This window comes from Micromys minutus (genome assembly GCF_963924665.1).
Source record: "Micromys minutus genome assembly, chromosome: 2".
Taxonomy (NCBI): domain Eukaryota; kingdom Metazoa; phylum Chordata; class Mammalia; order Rodentia; family Muridae; genus Micromys; species Micromys minutus.
The window spans coordinates 21723821-21739800 of record NC_137971.1 but is presented as its reverse complement, the minus strand read 5'-3'; the positions used below and the strand labels follow the sequence as shown (position 1 = coordinate 21739800).

At 41.3% G+C, this 15980-nt stretch overlaps 1 protein-coding gene across 1 annotated transcript in view; it reads left to right on the top strand.

Annotated features, from left to right (window-relative positions):
- LOC308417123 (cytochrome P450 2C55) overlaps positions 1-15980 on the top strand; it is a gene marked incomplete at both ends in the record, with an annotated part of 35467 nt that overhangs the window by 11441 nt on the left and 8046 nt on the right. Inside the window, 2 exons of the mRNA XM_080912249.1 lie at positions 14549-14725; positions 15322-15463. Coding sequence (XP_080768375.1) covers positions 14549-14725; positions 15322-15463 — 319 coding nt within the window. The remainder of the gene's footprint in view (positions 1-14548; positions 14726-15321; positions 15464-15980) is intronic.

The following is a 15980-nucleotide window of genomic DNA, read 5'->3' as shown; positions in this document are numbered from 1 at the left end:
GTTTAAACTTTCTTAATGTCTACACTTAGCAATAATATGATTAATAGAAATTCATAAAATCTGAATGGTTAAAAAGCTTAAATTAGTATATGAAGTGATGAGCTTCATTATGATGCAAGTGTGTGTGTTTAAGATTATATTTTGTTCTTATTTCTCTCCCTCACTGCCCACACCATTCCTCCTTTTTCCATTTTTGCTGATTCTCTTTGTTCCCCTAACCAGTACTCTTTTCTGAATTTCTCTCATATGAATTCTCCCTCTTATTTTTCTGCCTTTCCTTTTACTTCTGCTAATTTTCTTCCTTCTTATTGCTCCCTTTCTACTTTCATTACTTATACACATATCTCCAGCTCCATGCATTTTCCTGAAAATGTCATGATTTCATTACTTATGGCTGAAACAAAATTGTATTGTGTGGCTATGTACACACACACACACACATACACACTCACTCACTCACTCATCTTTTACAGGATATCTAATCTGGATCCATTTTTTAGCTATTGTAAGTAGTTCAAGGATAGACATTAAGAAACCCAGCAAAGCATTTTATGGGTAAATGCTTATACCCATCTGTGGTTAAACGATTTGTGTTCAAATGTGCAGTTAGCTTTCAAGCAGGATTCAGGACATACTGGCTCTAAATTACCAACTCTCAGTAAGAGGATGTGTGTGTCATACATGCATGTGTGTTATGTATGCATGTATGTGAGGTCCAGATGACAAGTTTCTGTAGGAGCTCTCTACCTTGTTTTAGGGACAGAGTCTGTCTCTGGTCTGCAGCTATCCTACAAGGGAGACTGTGAGGATCTGCTTGTCTCTGCCTCTCTAACTCTGGAATTACAAGGATGAGCCCCTATAGTTTCACTTTTTGTGGTTTCTTCCCTTGGGACATCTAGGCATTGCTGTACACCAAGCAGGGAAGAATGAAGTGGAGCTGAGTTTCTTGGTCTGTGTCTTCTCTTCAGGTGTCTGGACCATAGGGCATACTGGGTGGAAAGGACGAGTCAAAGTCTGGAAACGGTGGGTCAGCAGGGTCTGGGTCTGGCAGTGAGTGTGGGGAGAAGATATTCTCTGAAAATTTCAGTGTTACAACTCTTTTATATACAGCTCTTTTAGACAACTTTCAGTGAAACAGATCTCTTAGACAATTTTCAATGAAATGGCTTGTGTACTTTATTCAGGGTTAACAGGGACTAACCTTGGAAAGTGGGAAGGAGTTTTTATTAGGGTGAAGTTTCCCTGGGTGAGGTTTAAAGTTCTGGGGATATGCCATGTGCACGGAGACACATTCTAGGAGGTTGGACCTGTAATTTTGCCAAGGGTTACTTGACATTCCTTAGGTAGATTATGGGTTGGAGGCCTTGGACCAGATAGTGTATGTTACCTGGCTGGTGGCTCAGTGAGAGATCTCAGGGTCCAGGTTAGTTAAAACTGCTGGTCTTCCTATGGTGTTGACCTCCTCTACAATTTCTTTTAGCCTTTTAGCCACAGGGGTTCCTGACTTGAGTTTATTGGTTGGGTATAAATAAATATTTGCATCTGTCTCAGTCAGCTGCTTGTTGGGCCCCTCAGAGGACAACCATGCTAGGCTCCTGTCTATAAGCACGCCACAGCACCAGTAATACTCTCAGTTCTTAGATCCTCCCCTTGAGATGTATCCCAAGTTGAACCAGTTACTGGACTGCCTTTTTCTCAGTCTCTTCTCTATTTTTGCCCCTTCAGTTCTTTTAGATAGAAACAATTCTGGGCCAGAGTTTTTGACTGTGGGATGACAACTCCATCCCTCCACTTGATGCCCTATCTATCTATTGGAGGTAGACTTGGCAAGTTCCCTTTCTCTACTGTTGGGCATTTCATCTAAGGTCCCTCCCTTTGAGTCCTGAAAGTCTCTCGCCTTACAGGTCTTTGGTATATTCTAAATGGTTTTCCTATCTCCTACCTCCTGAGGTTGCCTGTTTCTGTTTTTCTACTGGCCCTTAGGTCTTCTCTCCTGTTCCCTCCCTCCAATACCTGATTATATTCCCATTTCCCTTCCTCCTCCCTCTTCTACCTATGTTCCTGCCTCCCTCTGCAGTCTGTGATTGCTTTCTTCACTCTCCCAAGTGGGATTGAAGCCCTTGGGCCCTTGTGCTTGTTAACCTTCTTGAGTTATGTGGATTGTAGCCTAAGTGTTCTGAACTTTTGGTTAATATCCACTTATTTATTAGTGAGTAGATACCATGCTTGGCCTTTTGGGTCTTGCTTACCTTCCTCAGGATAATATTTTCTAGTTCCATCCATTTTCCTGCAAAACTCATGATGTTTTTGTTCTTAGTAGCTGAATAGTAATCTATTGTGTAAATGAACCACATTATCTATATTTATTCTTCTGTTCTGTGAATAAAGATAAATCTTTATATAGTAGTGTAGATTGTCCTGAAGCTGTTCATATTTTAATGTTGATTCCACTTACCGAAGAAGTGCTGCCTAGTCATGTACTCATGAGGTGACTTCATCTGAAGTTTCCCATTTTAATTAGTAAAATAAAAAAATGCCAGTGACTGGGCCGGGGAAGTAGGTGGAGAAGGAGGAACAGAGAGGAGAGGTCAGAGGAGGGAGGAGGACAGAAAAGAGGTCCAAGATGAAACTCCATAAAGACCAACTAGATTCAGGTGGGCTTAATTGGCATTAAATAGTTATGAACATTAAGGATTTTATAGGTCTAATACCCATATAGAAGTGCAGTTTGTATCTTTGTCTATTTTATGTAATCTTGTTATGTAGAGGATTTCTGGATTGAGAACTGAGTACATAAACCTGTATGAAAAGCTATTGGGCTGTAGAGCTGTGTTTGTGTTGGGATTTTGGGGTAAACAAACACCCCAGGATTAAGACGGAAAATAGATAGTGGAAAATTGCCAGGGAAGGGAGTTGAGTGAGACCCGGGTGGCAGCTTGGACTGGGCATCAGAGGTGCGGTGGCTCTGTACTAAACTCAGGCCCTCAGAGTGAGGCGTAGGGCCAGTAAAGAGATAAGCTAAGCCATTTTTTTAAAAAAAAATATTTACTGCAACATAGTAGCTAGCACATAAGCAGAAATGGCAAGTCATTTTGTGTATGTTGAAGGCATCTCTGAAAAGTTGGTGTTTGGGCAGTCTAGAAGGAAGAGAGACTATCTGGTTTCAATTCTGTCACATTGAGCCAGTCCTTCAAATGGAGTTAGCCTACCACAGGCAGAAGAGGTAGGATACTTATTTCTAAAGAGTCCCCAAAAAAGTGGAAGTGGATCAGAAAATTGCAGGAAGAAAGGTTGAGGGTATTGTTTGGGGCCAGATTGTGTGGTGTGTATAAGGCCAGAGTAGAATGAGGGAGGTTTAGAAGGCTTTGCATAGAGGAAAAACAAGTATCAAATTCTAACTTAAAAGATTTCCACCTATGTAATGGACTCCCTGTGTTCATCTACCCATGCAGTTGTAAAGAATACCACAAGCTGAGTAGCTTAAGCAATAGACTATGTCACATGTGAAGGCTAGGAGTCCAAAATGACAGTATCCAGGTTAGTAGCTGTAAGGCTGGAATCTTCTCTGTATGAAAGGAGAGTGACAGACAGTACCCACACCCTTTTGTATCTTTAAAAAAATCATTTTTGTTGGATATTCTATGTATTAACATTTCAAATGTTGTCAGCAATAGTGGCTGGGATTGGTGGCTGCAAATCAAATGGATCCCAAGGTAAGGCAGTCTCTGGAAGATCTTGTCTTAATCTCTGCTCCACTATTTGTCCCTGTATTTTCTCCCATGACAATTTTGTTTTTTCCTTCTAATATGGACTGAAGGAATCACATTTTGGTCTTCTTTCTTTTTGAACTTCATGCGGTCTGTGAATTGTTTCTTGGGTATTGGGTATTCCAAGCTTCTGGGCTCGTATATCAGTGAGTGCTTACCATGTGTTTTCTTTTGTGACTGTGTTACCTCACTCAAATTTATATTTTATAGTTCCATCCATTTGCCTAAGAATTTCATAAACTAATTTTTTTAATAGCTGAGTAATACTCTACTGAGTAAATATATCACATTTTTTGTATGCATTCCTCTCTTGAAGACATCTGGGTTTTTTTTCAGCTTCTGATATTATAAATGAGGTTGCTATGAACATGGAGGAGCATGTGTCTTTGTTACATATTGGAGCATCTTTTGGGTATATGCCCAGGTGTAGTATATCTAGGTCCTTAGGTAGTAATATGTCCAATTATGTGAGGAACTGCCAGACTAATTTTCAGAGTGGTTGTACCAGCTTTCAATCTCACCAAAAATGGAGGAGTGTTCCCTTTCTCCACATCATCACCAGCATCTGTTGTCACCTGAGTAGTTGATCTTAGCCACTCTGACTGATGTGAGGTGGAATCTCAGGGTTATTTTGATTTGCATTTCCCTGATGATTAGGGATGTTGAGCATTTTTTTAGGTGCTTCTCAGACATTTGATATTCCTCATCTGAGAATTCTTTGTTTAACCCTGTACCCCATTTTTAAGTAGGATTATTTAATTCTCTATAGTCCAGCTTTCTGAGTTCTTTGTATATATTGCATACTAGCCATCTATCAGAGGTAGAATTGGTAAAGATCCTTTCCCAATCTGTAGGCTGCCATTTTGTCTTCTTAACAGTGTTTTTAACCTTACAGAAGCTTTGCTATTTCATGAGGTCCCATTTGTCGATTCTTGATCTTAGAGCATAAGCCATTGGTGTTCTGTTCAGGAATTTTCCCCCTGTGCCTATGTGTTCTAAAATTTTCCCCACTTTCTTTTCTAATAGATTAAGTGTTCCTGGTTTTATGTGGAGATCTTTGATCCACTTGGACTTGAGGTTTGTACAAGGAGATAGCAAAGGATTGATTTGCATTCTTCTGCAGAATGTCTCTCCATGGGTTGTCACAGAAACCTTTGCTCCTTCTCATTTCTGGACAGTGTAGACAAAAAGCAGATCAGACTATGGTTGTTCTGACTCCGAAATAGCATACTACTCCTGCTTTCAATCTCCCTCCATAAGAGTTGGGATACAGTGTCTCACTAATGGGCTATTGTGCTCCTTACAGTTGGAGAGATGTTTCCAGTTTTATTGGACATGGACATTTATAAATTGTCTATGCTATGTTGTCTAATATTCTTGTGTGGGTCATAATTTTCCCACAAGAGACTTTTTTTTCTGTGGTTTTGCAGCATTTTCCCTCATTTATATTTTGCCCTCTTTCCTCTGATATGTAGTCTTAAGATCTTACATAATTAACGAAAAAACAGAACTTGTCAATCTTTCCTTTTATAATGTCTATGGTTTGTCTTTGGAAAAACTTATGAAATTCCTAATCGCTTTTACAAATTTGAGACATTACTACTTTCTTTGAATGTCCTTTAATCAATGTTGTCACGGTTACTTAGAAGTGGCACAAGGTCCTGAAACTTTGTCCTTTGCTTGAAGAAGACAAGCACTTTGGTGCATCTCAAGTTGAGGCTTTTATAAGTCTTTTTCTGTGCAGTATATAAAAAGACTTCTTCTATATGAATGAAGGTTAGCAACTCAGTGTTAAGGTAGCTGATGTTTCATTCTTCTTTCTTCCCATTGTCCTATGTCTTAGTTAGAGCTTCATTGATGTGAAGAGACACAATGTCCAAAGCAGCTTTATAAAGGACAACCTTTAATTGAGGCTGGATTACAGTTTCAGAGGTTTGGTCCATTATCATCATAGTGGGAAACATGGCAGAGTGCCTGCAGACTTGGGGCTGGAGGAGCAGAGAGTTTTGCTGCCATCTTAATCCAAAGGCTTTCTCTGGAGCTCAGTTGAATTGCCACGAGATAGAAAACACCAGACAATCCTAGTTTAGAATCAACAAATAACACAATCGCTGGACACAGAACCTAGCATCCTAAATTTATCAACTATTCTATGTTAGAAATGTTCTGGTAGCCAATTCGCCACCTAAACTCATAGCCTCCAGTCTCCTACATAGCCTTAGTCTTGCCCCCACAGTCCCAAAGCACAAATAGTGATATTTTGATTTCTTTTCCCCCAATGTGAATCCCTTTGATTCCTTTTGTTCTCTAATTGCTCTGGCTTCCAGTACTATATTGAATAGGTGGGGGACAGTGGGCAGATTTTTAATGGGATTGCTTCAAGTTTCTCTCCATTTAGTTTGATGTTGGCTACTGGTTTGCTGTATATTGCTTTTACTATTTTAAGGTATGGGCCTTGAATTCCTGATCTCTCCAAGACTGTTATCATGAAGGAGTGTGGAATTTTGTCAAATTTTTTTTTTCAGCATCTAGTGGATCTAGAGGATCATGTAGTTTTTTTTTTCTTTGAGTTTGTTTATATGGTGGATTATGTTGATAGATTTCCGTATGTTGAACCATCCCTGCATACCTGGAATAAAGCCTACTTGGTCATGGTGGACGATTGTTTTGATGTATGCTTGGATTTGGTTTGCAAGAGTTTTATTGAATATTTTTGCACCGATATTCATGAGAGAAATTTGTCTGAAGTTCTCTTTCTTTGTAGTGTCTTTGTGTGGTTTAGGTATGAGGATAATTGTGGCTTCGAAGAACAAGTTGGGTAGTGTTCCTTCTGTTTCTATTTTGTGGAATAGTTTGGAAAGTATTGGTGTTTTAAAGTCTGATAGAATTCCTTTCTAAACCCATCTGGTCCTGAGCTTTTTTTGGTTGGGAGGCTTTTGTTGTTAGAGGTAGACTTATGTTTGTTTGCTTTTCTTCTTTTGTTTTCCTTGTGTGATTATTATTTTTTGCTTTTCCTTGGGTGTAGTTTCTTTTCTTGTGCTGGATTTTTCCACTTATCATCCTTTGTAGGGCTGGATTTGTGCACAGATATTGTGTGTTGGTTTTGTCCTGGAATATCTTGGCTTCTCCATCTATGGTAATTGACAGTTTTGCTAGATATAACCCTGGCCTGGCATTCGTGTTCTCTTAGGGTCTGTATGACATCTGTTCAGGATCTTCTAGCTTTTATAGTCTATTTTGAGAAGTCAGGTATAATTCTGATTGGTGTGCATTTATATGTCACATGTCCCTTTTCCCTTACTGCTTTAGGATTCTTTGTTTTAAATATTTGGCATTTTGACTATTATTTGTTGGGAGGAGTTTCTTTTCTGGTCCAATTTATTTGGAGTTCTGTAGGATTCCTGTATGTTCATGGTCAATCTTGTTCTTAAGGACAGGGAAGTTTTCTTCTATGATTTTGTTGAAGATATTTACTGTGCCTTTTGGGTTGATATTATTCACTCTCTTGTACACTTATTATCCTTAGGTTTGGTCTTCTCATCGTGTCCTGGATCTCCTGAACATTTTGGCTTAGGAGCTTTTTGTTTTTTGCATCTTCTCTGACTGTTTTGTCTATGTTTTCTTTCTTTTTTAAAATTTATATACATACTATATATTTTTTCTCTTTTTATTAGATGCTCTGTAGTTACATTTGAGATGGTATCCCTTTACCTCGCCCTACACCCCTTCCCTTCCCCCTCCATTTGCCTTCACAAAGGTACACTCCCTTCTGATCCCCCTCTCCACCACATTGCCTTGTCATTTCCCTTCATTGGGAAAACATGCCCTCTCTGGAACAAAAGCCTCTTCTCACATTGATGCCAGACACTGCTATCTTCAGCTACATACTCAAATGGATCAATATATCTCTCAAAGTGTGCACAAAGGTTGGTGTTTTACTCCATGGAAGTTTTGGAAAGTCAATGTTTTCTATGCTGTCTTCAGCCCCTGAGATCCTCTCTTCCATCTCTTGTAGTCTGTTGGTGATGCTTGCATCTGTGACTCCTGAATTCTTTTTTTTTTTTTTTTTTTTTTTTTTTTTTTTTTTTTTTTTTTTTGGTCTTATATCTCTAGGGTTGTGTCTTTTTGAGCTTTTTTTATTATTTCTATTTCTATTTTCAATTCCTTTATCTATTTGGTTGTGTTTTCTTATAGTTCTTTGAGTGATTTTTTTTTTCTGGCTCTCCAGTAATTTTTTAAGGGAGTTATTTATGCGCTTCTCTAAGATCTCCATTATCATCATGAAGTATGATTTCAAGTCTAAGTCTTGTTTTTCTGGTGTGTTTGGCAACCTACTACTTGCTGTGTTGGAAGAACTGGGTTCTGATGTTGCCAGGTTGTCTTGATTTCTATTCTTTATGTTTTTACTCTTTCCTCCGGTGATTTTGTTGTCTCTGAGTGGATCCTGTCTCTTCTACGAATCTGAGGGCCCATGGGCTCAGGAAGGAAATTGCTTCTGGGTGTTTGGCTCTTTGTAGGCTGGCAATGGGTTCTGATTGCACTGACTGTGTTCTGTCTTCGAGTACTCAGGTGGGAGAGCTCTTGTGAGGCTATTCTGGGAGTTCAGCCATGTACAGGTGGGTCCTGAGTCTTGATGGTGGTCTCCCTGTCTTCTCACTGAGTCAAAAAGAACCTGATCCCAGAGTGCATCACGCCAGCTGGCCTCAAGGGGTTCCAGGCTATCCCTCCTGGGGCAGCCTAAAGGGCATGTTTCAAGCTCCCATTGGTCAGGTGGGAGAGTACTTGCAAGGTTTCTCTGTGGGCTCAACTGTGTGCTGGTGGGTTCTGAGTCCTGGTGGCAGTCCCCCTGCCCTCTCGCTGGGCTGGAAAGGACCTGATCCCAGAGTGCACCACTCTACCTGTCCTCCAGGAGCTCCAGGGTATCCCTCCATGGAGAGCCTGAAGGGTGTGTGGCAAGCTCTCTGTGGGCTCAGTCAGAAGAGCACTTGCAAGGCTGTTCCAGGGTCTCAGTCACCTGCTTTCTTGCTGGGCCAGAGAGGACACGACCCCACAGGTCACCTCCCTAACTGCTCAGGAGATCAACAGGTGTTCCTTCCCTGGACATCTGGTAAGGGTGTGTGGCAGGCTTAGGGCTTATTGTGGGCTCAGGTGGGAGAGCGCTTGCAAGGCTTCTCTGTGGGCTCAGCAGTGTGCAGGCGGGTACAGAGTCTTCTGTATCAGGTTTAAAAATATATAAAATCCTTCTGCTAAGGATGGAAAGCATTCCTGCAGCTCTTTCAAGCACCCTGGGACCCTTGGGTGGGTGGGTTACCCATCCAGGGTCTGGCCTTGGGCCAGTAGTGTGCACCCCAGGGAAGTTCCACTGCTTGAACCTTATGAGTTCTGTTCCCTGGTAGAACATGGGCAGAAGTTGACTCACCCTTCAGCTTATGATGGAAAGCGTTCCTGCAGCTTTTCCGAGCTCCCAGGGGCCTGTTCGCAGGTAGGCTGCCCATCCTGAAGTAACTGCGTACCATACATTTCTGTATCCATTCCTCTGTTGAAAAACATATGAGTTTTTTTTCCAGCTTCTGGCTATTATAAATAAGGCTGATATGAACATGACAGAGCATGTGTCCTTATTACACGTTGTGCTGCCTTTTGGGTCAATGCCCAAAAGTGGTATAGTTGGGTCCTCAGGTAGTACTATGTCCAATTCTCTGAGAAGCCTCCAGATTGAATTCCAGAGTGGTTTTACCAGCCTGCAACCTCACCAACAATAAAGGAGTTTTCCCCTTTCTCCACATCCTTCCCAGCATCTGCTGTTACCTGATTTTTGATCTTAGCCAGTGTGACTGGTGTGAGGTGGAATCTCAGGGTTGTTTTGATTTGCATTTCCCTGATGACTAGGGATGTTGAACATTTCTATGGTGCTTCTTAGTCATTCAATTTTCCTCAGTTGAGAATTTTTTGGTGCCAGGCTCTCTGCCATCTAGACCAGCAGTAAGGAATATCCGGATCCGCCCACCTGGAAAGGCTTTGCTTTGGGACCTGATACCAAGGAGCTCTTTCACCTAGACCAGCAGTAAAAGAGTATTCAGATCTGCCTGGAAAGGCTGTGCTTGTGAACCAGACACCCAGACACTCTGCCACTTGGACCAGCAGATAACCTGGGGCACAGGCCTGGGGAGTCTGCAGCATGAGCACCCAGAACACAGACAGTGCTTGGAGGCGGTGCTTGTGGCAAAAGTTCCTTTTCGGCCCACAGCAAGGGAGTATCTGGATCCCCCTGCCCGGAAAGGCTTTGCTGGTGGACGCCAAGGACCTCTTCAACCTAGACCAGCAGGTAGTCTGGGGTACAGACCTAGTGAGGTTGTGCAGTGAGGACCCAGAGCACAGAGAGTGCTTGGAGGCGGTGCCCAGGACTGTGTCAGAGAGAATCCTGATCTGCCTGGTAAAGGAGGTTCTGGAATATCAGCTCCACAGGGTGCTTTTACACCTGGACCAGAGGTGAACCTGACACAAAGGCCCAGGGAGGGCACACCATGAGTTCAGTGTAAGCAGAGAGTGCTGTACTAAAAAAGGGTCCATTTTGACCTGGAGAAAGAGCAAGATCTCCACCACTAGTATTCAGGACCAGTGGGCAAATGGCCGAGCTCCCAGAGCAGCCTCACAAGAGCTCCCCAACCTGAGCCCACAAAGACAACTGAGTACCTGCCACCAGAACTCACTGCTCGCCCACAAAAAGATGAACACTCAGAAGAAATTTTCTTTCTGAGCCCATGGGCCCTCAGATCCATGGGAGAGACAGGTGCCAGTCACTGACAAGACCACATATAACCACAGACAACAAGATGGCAAGAGGAAAATAAAAGAACTTAAACAATGGAAACCAACACAACCTGGCAACATCAGAACCTAGCTCTCCCACCACAGCAAGCAGTGGATTGCCAAACACTCCAGAGAAAGAAGATTCAGACCTGAAATCAAGATACCTCAAGATGATGATGGAGATCTTCGAGAAGAGCAGGAATAACTCCCTTAAACAATACGGGAGGACAACCATAAACAAATAGAAGCTTTGAATGAGAAAACATGAAAATCACTCAAAGAACTCAAAGAACTACTGGAAAACACAACCAAAGAGATGAAGGAATTGAAAATGGCAATAGAAACAATCAAGAAAACACAAAAAGAGACAACCCTGGAGATGAAAAACCTAAAAAAAAAATCAGGAGTTACAGATGCAAGCATCTCCAACAGATTACAAGAGATGGAAGAGAGAATCTCAGGGGCTGAGAATTCTTTGTTTAGCTCTGTACCCCATTTTTAAATAGGATTATTTAATTCTCTGGAGTCTAACTTTCCATTTGTCGATTCTTTGTTTAGGACATAACCGCTTGGTATTTTGTTTAGGACATTTTCCCCTGTGCCTATGTGTTCTAATGTCTTCCCCACTTTCTCTTTTTTACTTTCAGTGTGCCTCATTTTATGTGATGGTCTTTGATCCATTGGGAATTGAGCTTTGTACAGAGATAAAAATAGTTCTATTTGCATTCTTCTACATGCCGACTGCCAGTTGAATCAGCACTATTTGTTTAAGATGCTATCTTTTTTTCCCCATTGACTCTTTTTTGCTTCTTTGGCAAAGATCAGGTGACTATAAGTATTTGGGTTCATTTTTGGGTGTTCAATTCTATTGCATTGATCTACCTGCCTATCTCTGTACCAATACTATGCAGTTTATATCACAATTTATCTGTAACACAGCTTGAGGTCAGGGTGTTCATTCCCTCAGCAGTTCTTTTATTGTTGAGAGCAGTTTTTGATATCCTGGATTTTTTGTTATTCAAAATGAATTTTCAAATTGCTCTTTTCAACTTTATGAAGAATTTAGTTGGACTTTTATGGTGATTGCATTGAATCTGTATAGATTTTTGTAAGATGGCTATTTCTACGGTATTAAAAATGCCAATACATGAACATGGACGATCTTTCCATCTTCTACGATTTTCTTCATTTTCTTTCTTCAGGTTCTTGAAGTTCTTGTCATACAGATCTTTATCTTGCTTGGTTAGAGTTACACTAAGGGGTTCTTTTCTTTTATTTGTGACTATTGTGGAAGGTGTTGTTTCTCTAATATCTTTCTCATTCTGCTTATCGTTTGAGTAGAGGAAGGTTACTGACTTGTTTGACTTAATTTTATATTCAGCCACTTTGCTGAAGTTTTCTATCAGGTTTAGGAGTTCTCTGGTTAAATTTTTAGGGTCACTTAAGTATAGTCTCATATCATCTAAAAATAGTGCTATTTTAACTTTCTCCTTTCCAGTCTGTATCCCTTCACATGCTTCTGTCATCTAATTTCTCTGGCTAGGTCTTCCAATACTCTATTGAATAGTCAAGGGGAGAGTGGGTAGTCTTGTCTAGTGTCTGATTCTAGTGGAATTGTTTCAAGTTTCTCACCATTTTTTTGATGTTAGCTACTGGTTTGCTGTATATTGCTTTTACTATGTTTAGGTATGAGTCTTGAATTCCTGATCTTTCCATGACTTTTATCTTAAAGGGGTGTTGAATTTGTCAAATGCTTTCTCAGCATCTAATGAAATGATTATGTGATTTTTTTTGGTGTTTGTTTATATAGTGGATTGCATTGATGAATTTCTGTACATTTAAGTGTTCTTTTATCCATGGGTTGAAGCTTATGTCATCATGGTGAATGATTGTTTTGATGTTTTCTTGGATTCATTTAGCAATAATTTTATTATGTATTTTTTCTTTTTTGAAATAATTTTTATTGAATATTCTCTGTATTTACATGTCAAACATTATCCCCTTTTAAGGCACTACCATTCCTCCTCCCCCTCCACCTCGATTCCATGGAGATGCTCCCACTCCCAACCATTCTTTCTCACCTTAGAACCTTGGTGTTTCCCAACACTGGGAAAACGAGTTTTTACTGGACCACAAGCCTCTCCTTCCATTGATGCCAGACAATGCGATCCTCTGCTGCATATGCAACTGGAGCCATGGGTCTCTCCATGAGGACACATTGGTTGTTGATCCTGAGATCCTGGGTGTGTCATAGCTTCTGGGAGTCAAGCTGCCTCTGGGATTCTAAAATCCTAGTTTGACTAAGCTCCAGAGATCCTGCTGTGTCAGAGCTCCTGGGGGTCAAGCTTTTTCTGTGTTGCAAGTGTCAGTGGGGAGCCAGAGCCCTGGTTTTTCTCAGTTCACAGGTGCAAATTGTAAGGTGCATTTGGCTGAGCAAGGGTTTGTTTTTCCCTGGTCCCTGTGTGGGTGCCTGCTTAGCTAGGTGTTGGAAAAGATGTTTTGGCCTCACCTGTGGTCTTGAGTGTGTCAGAGCTTCAGTGGTCCTGGGTGTATCTGATCTCTTGAGCTTCCTCTGTGATCCTGTGATTCTGGACATTTTAGAGCACCTGGAAGTTGGGCTCCCTGTGGGTATTGTAAGAGTGGATGCAGAGCCAGCACCCCAGGTCTGCTCAGGACCCAGGTTCATTCCAGAAGAAACCAGTGCCACTGGCTAGGCAGGGATTTCCTACATTCCTGGATCCCAGGGGTCCCAGTTATGTGCCTGGCTTTCTGTAGGTCTCCTGGGAGACCTTCAGACTGTGGATGTTTCAGAGGTGGATGCACACTGATGATTTGTTGCCCTATCTGCAGTGGATTTTCTGGTAGGCCTTCAGATGGTGGGGTTTAGTCCTGTAGTCCTGGATGCAGCGCACCTCTTGGGTGGCCTTCAGACTGTGAGGACTTCAGAGGTCCAGGTACACTGATTATCTGCCATGGTGTGTCACATGCCCACGCTTCCTGCCGATAGGAACAGGCGTGCAACAAACAACAAGATTCTTCTGCGAACAACCTTCATTGTACAGCACTCTGAGCAGGGGACTTCTTGAGCAGGAAACTTCTCTCTGAGCCGGGGACTCCCTACTGGGGTCTACTGTATAGGCGACCTCTCACATGCAGTCTCCCACGTGCGATCTCTCTGCCCAGTCTCTCTCCACATGGGATCTCTCCTCAATCTCTTTTACCGAGTCTCTCTCCACGTGGGATCTCCCGCAATCTCTCCTATCGGGTCTCTCTCCACGTGGTATCTCTCTGCCATCTCTCCACGTGGTGTCTCCCACAATCTCTCCACTATCTCTCGCAATCTCCTCATGTGGGGGAGAAATGCACTGCTTATAAATGCCTAAGAGACTTGTGTTGCTACCTGATTGGTGCATCCTTCTGTAGCTCAATCACGTGCCCCGAGATTGGGCTATGACTTATGTGGTTGCCAAGCAACACGAGGGGAAAGGTTTTTGCAGGCTGAACAATGCGCAGGAAGCTGGCGCCATCTATTGGCGCCAACGGCTTCCTACAATGGTGGAAAACACAGGCCAGAAGAGAGGTGAAGTTTGAGCAGAGGGGATGGGTCCCAAGTCTTCCAGGCTCCAGGGGTGTTCCAGTTGCTGTGGTTATTTGGGAGGGTTCCTTACTTGTTTCCCTGGATACAGGAGATTCTCTGAGAGTCCTTTAGAATGTAGGATCTTCAGGGGAACAGAACAGCCAATGATCTGATTTGCCTGGTGATAAACATAGTCCAGAAGGGAGATAGAATTTCAGAGGAGGGGATGGTCCCTGAGCATTGTTTTTTGGAGATGGCATCTCACTATACTCACCCAGTTATCCCCAAACTCAAAGGCTCTGGTGATTCACTCACATAGGCCTTCTGTGTAACCAGACTGCAAATGTGAGTGACCTCATTCAGCCTAATAAACATATTTTCAAAAATGTTTAAGGTGTGCAGTGCTATCCCTGCCTTCATCGACTATCTCCCAGGAAGCCATAACAAAGTAATTAAAAATTTTACTGAAATAAAACGTTACATTTTGGGGAGAGTGAAAGAACATCGGGAAACACTGGACATAGACAACCCCCGGGACTTCATTGACTGTTTCCTAATCAAAATGGAACAGGTAAAGTGTTTTTATTCTTACTGGGGAAATTTAATTTCTCAGGTAAGAACCACTTGGTGTGAAAATTAGGTTCCTGTTATGGGCATAAATTGGACTAACATCATTTAAGATTTAAAATTGAAATATTATGCAATCAGAATTCTTTAATAAGTTGTATGAGAATAGGGAATATAAGCTCAAGTGAGTTAGACATAAACAACTTAAAATGCAAACTATTAAACATTAACATAAAAAGTGGACTTGATCATATAGAAAAATAACAAACATGTTATTAATGTGGCAGGCTTCCCTAGTAGCTTGGGCTTGGTACTATACATATTTTTGTAGTGGTGGGTTCTTTTTGTTATGTTAATGGTATGGCATGCTCTGAGAAATTCAATTTTGATGCAAGTAAGAAATAAGGGCAGAGAAATGAAGACAGAGTTATTTAATTTACATTCTGCACTATACTGTGTACCTGCTGTAATATTTTTACTATTCACTTCACATTCTAAATTTACTTATTGTAAACCAACGTGTGTTATTTGAAAATTGTTGAAGTTAGTCACTCTCTAGTATATATGATCATTCTCTAATAATGAAATAAAAATTTCCAGGAAAAACACAATCCCCATTCTGAGTTTACTACTGAAAGTTTGATGGCTACTGTCACTGATGTGTTTGTAGCTGGATCAGAAACCACAAGCACTACCCTGAGATATGGACTCTTGCTCCTACTGAAACACAAAGAGGTCACAGGTATGGCTCTGAGACTTCTAAGGCACAGTTAGTCTTCTTCAGATAGCCTGAAAGAAGTTTTAATATTGATGTTTTGTGTTATCGGATGACATTTGTGCATATATGATGAGATACAAATGGCAATTTTGACATATAGAAAAAAACGAATAAGAGAAATAAAGTTATTCTGAGCAGCCGTAAAATCAGAGCTCTGAATTCAATGAAAGTTACTCTGGGTAGCATCTGTGTCGGTGTGTGTGTGTGTGTGTGTGTGTGTGTGTGTGTGTGTGTGTGTTTGTGTGTGTGTGTAAGCATATATATATGTGAGTTTCAATATTTTGTGTGAAGTGGTCATAGGAATGTAATTTCTCTATATTGTAAACCTGCTCACAAATAATATAATCAAATAATATAAATAGTTATTATTTATGAATGTGAACAAAAACTACATACACAACTTCTAGAACATTTCAAAGTGAACTCCCTTGGGAACTGTAAGAGTGAATAACAAGAAATCAAGTTTCACATATGCACAAAC